General features: G+C 70.5%; 1 protein-coding gene across 1 annotated transcript in view; it reads left to right on the plus strand.

Moving 5' to 3' along the window:
* Positions 1–726, plus strand: part of ABCA2 (ATP binding cassette subfamily A member 2) — a 25,078-nt gene that overhangs the window by 11,007 nt on the left and 13,345 nt on the right. Inside the window, 1 exon segment of the mRNA XM_077771003.1 lies at positions 2–134. Within this exon segment, the coding sequence (XP_077627129.1) occupies positions 2–134 (133 nt within the window).

Genomic DNA, 726 nt, shown 5'->3' on the forward strand with positions numbered 1-726 from the left:
GGGGCAACAGGAGCTCCCTGGGCTTCACCAGCAAGGAGCAGCGGAACCTGGGCCTCCTCGTGCACCTCATGACCAGCAACCCCAAGATCCTGTACGCGCCCGCGGGCTCCGAGGCCGACCGCGTCATCCTCAAGGTTCGCGAGTCTGCCGGGCACACGGTTCCGCAGGCCGCGCCCCTGTGCCAAGTGGGGTCGTGGAGCTGGCATGGGAGGGGCGCAGCCGGCACGTGACTGACTCGGTCTGTGCCGGGAGGCCCCACAGGGGCGTCCAGAGTGCGGAGGCCCTTGGGGGCTGGGAGTGGCCAGCAGCGCTGGTTCGGGGAGAGGAGAGGGCGCCCGCGGGCACCTTCCACAGCAGCGTCCGGGGGCCGTGTTTGGGTGGGGCCAGTGGGCAGGATGGGGCCGGCTGAGGGCAAGACGTCCGTGGGCGATCCGGGGCGGAGTCCTGTCGGGGAGAAGTAGAAACTGGGGCTGGAAATGGCCTGGGAAGGAGGGAGCCTGTGGAGGGGTCTCTGGGATGCCTGGCGGCGGGGAGGCGAGGGCGTGTGGAGAAGGGTCTGACACAGGAGCGGGGGCAGAGCCGGTTTTGTGGGGGTGGCTGCGGAAAGGTGTCGGGGGGCTCCAGCTTCCAGGTGGCAGTCTGGACAGAGCAACGTTGGGGTTTGGAGACGACTGGCCTGGGGGGAGACGAAGGAGTGGAGGCCCCCCCCCCCCGGGCGGGGGGCCC

This window comes from Crocuta crocuta, unplaced genomic scaffold (assembly GCF_008692635.1).
Source record: "Crocuta crocuta isolate KB4526 unplaced genomic scaffold, BGI_CrCroc_1.0 scaffold2720, whole genome shotgun sequence".
Classification (NCBI taxonomy): Eukaryota; Metazoa; Chordata; class Mammalia; order Carnivora; family Hyaenidae; genus Crocuta; species Crocuta crocuta.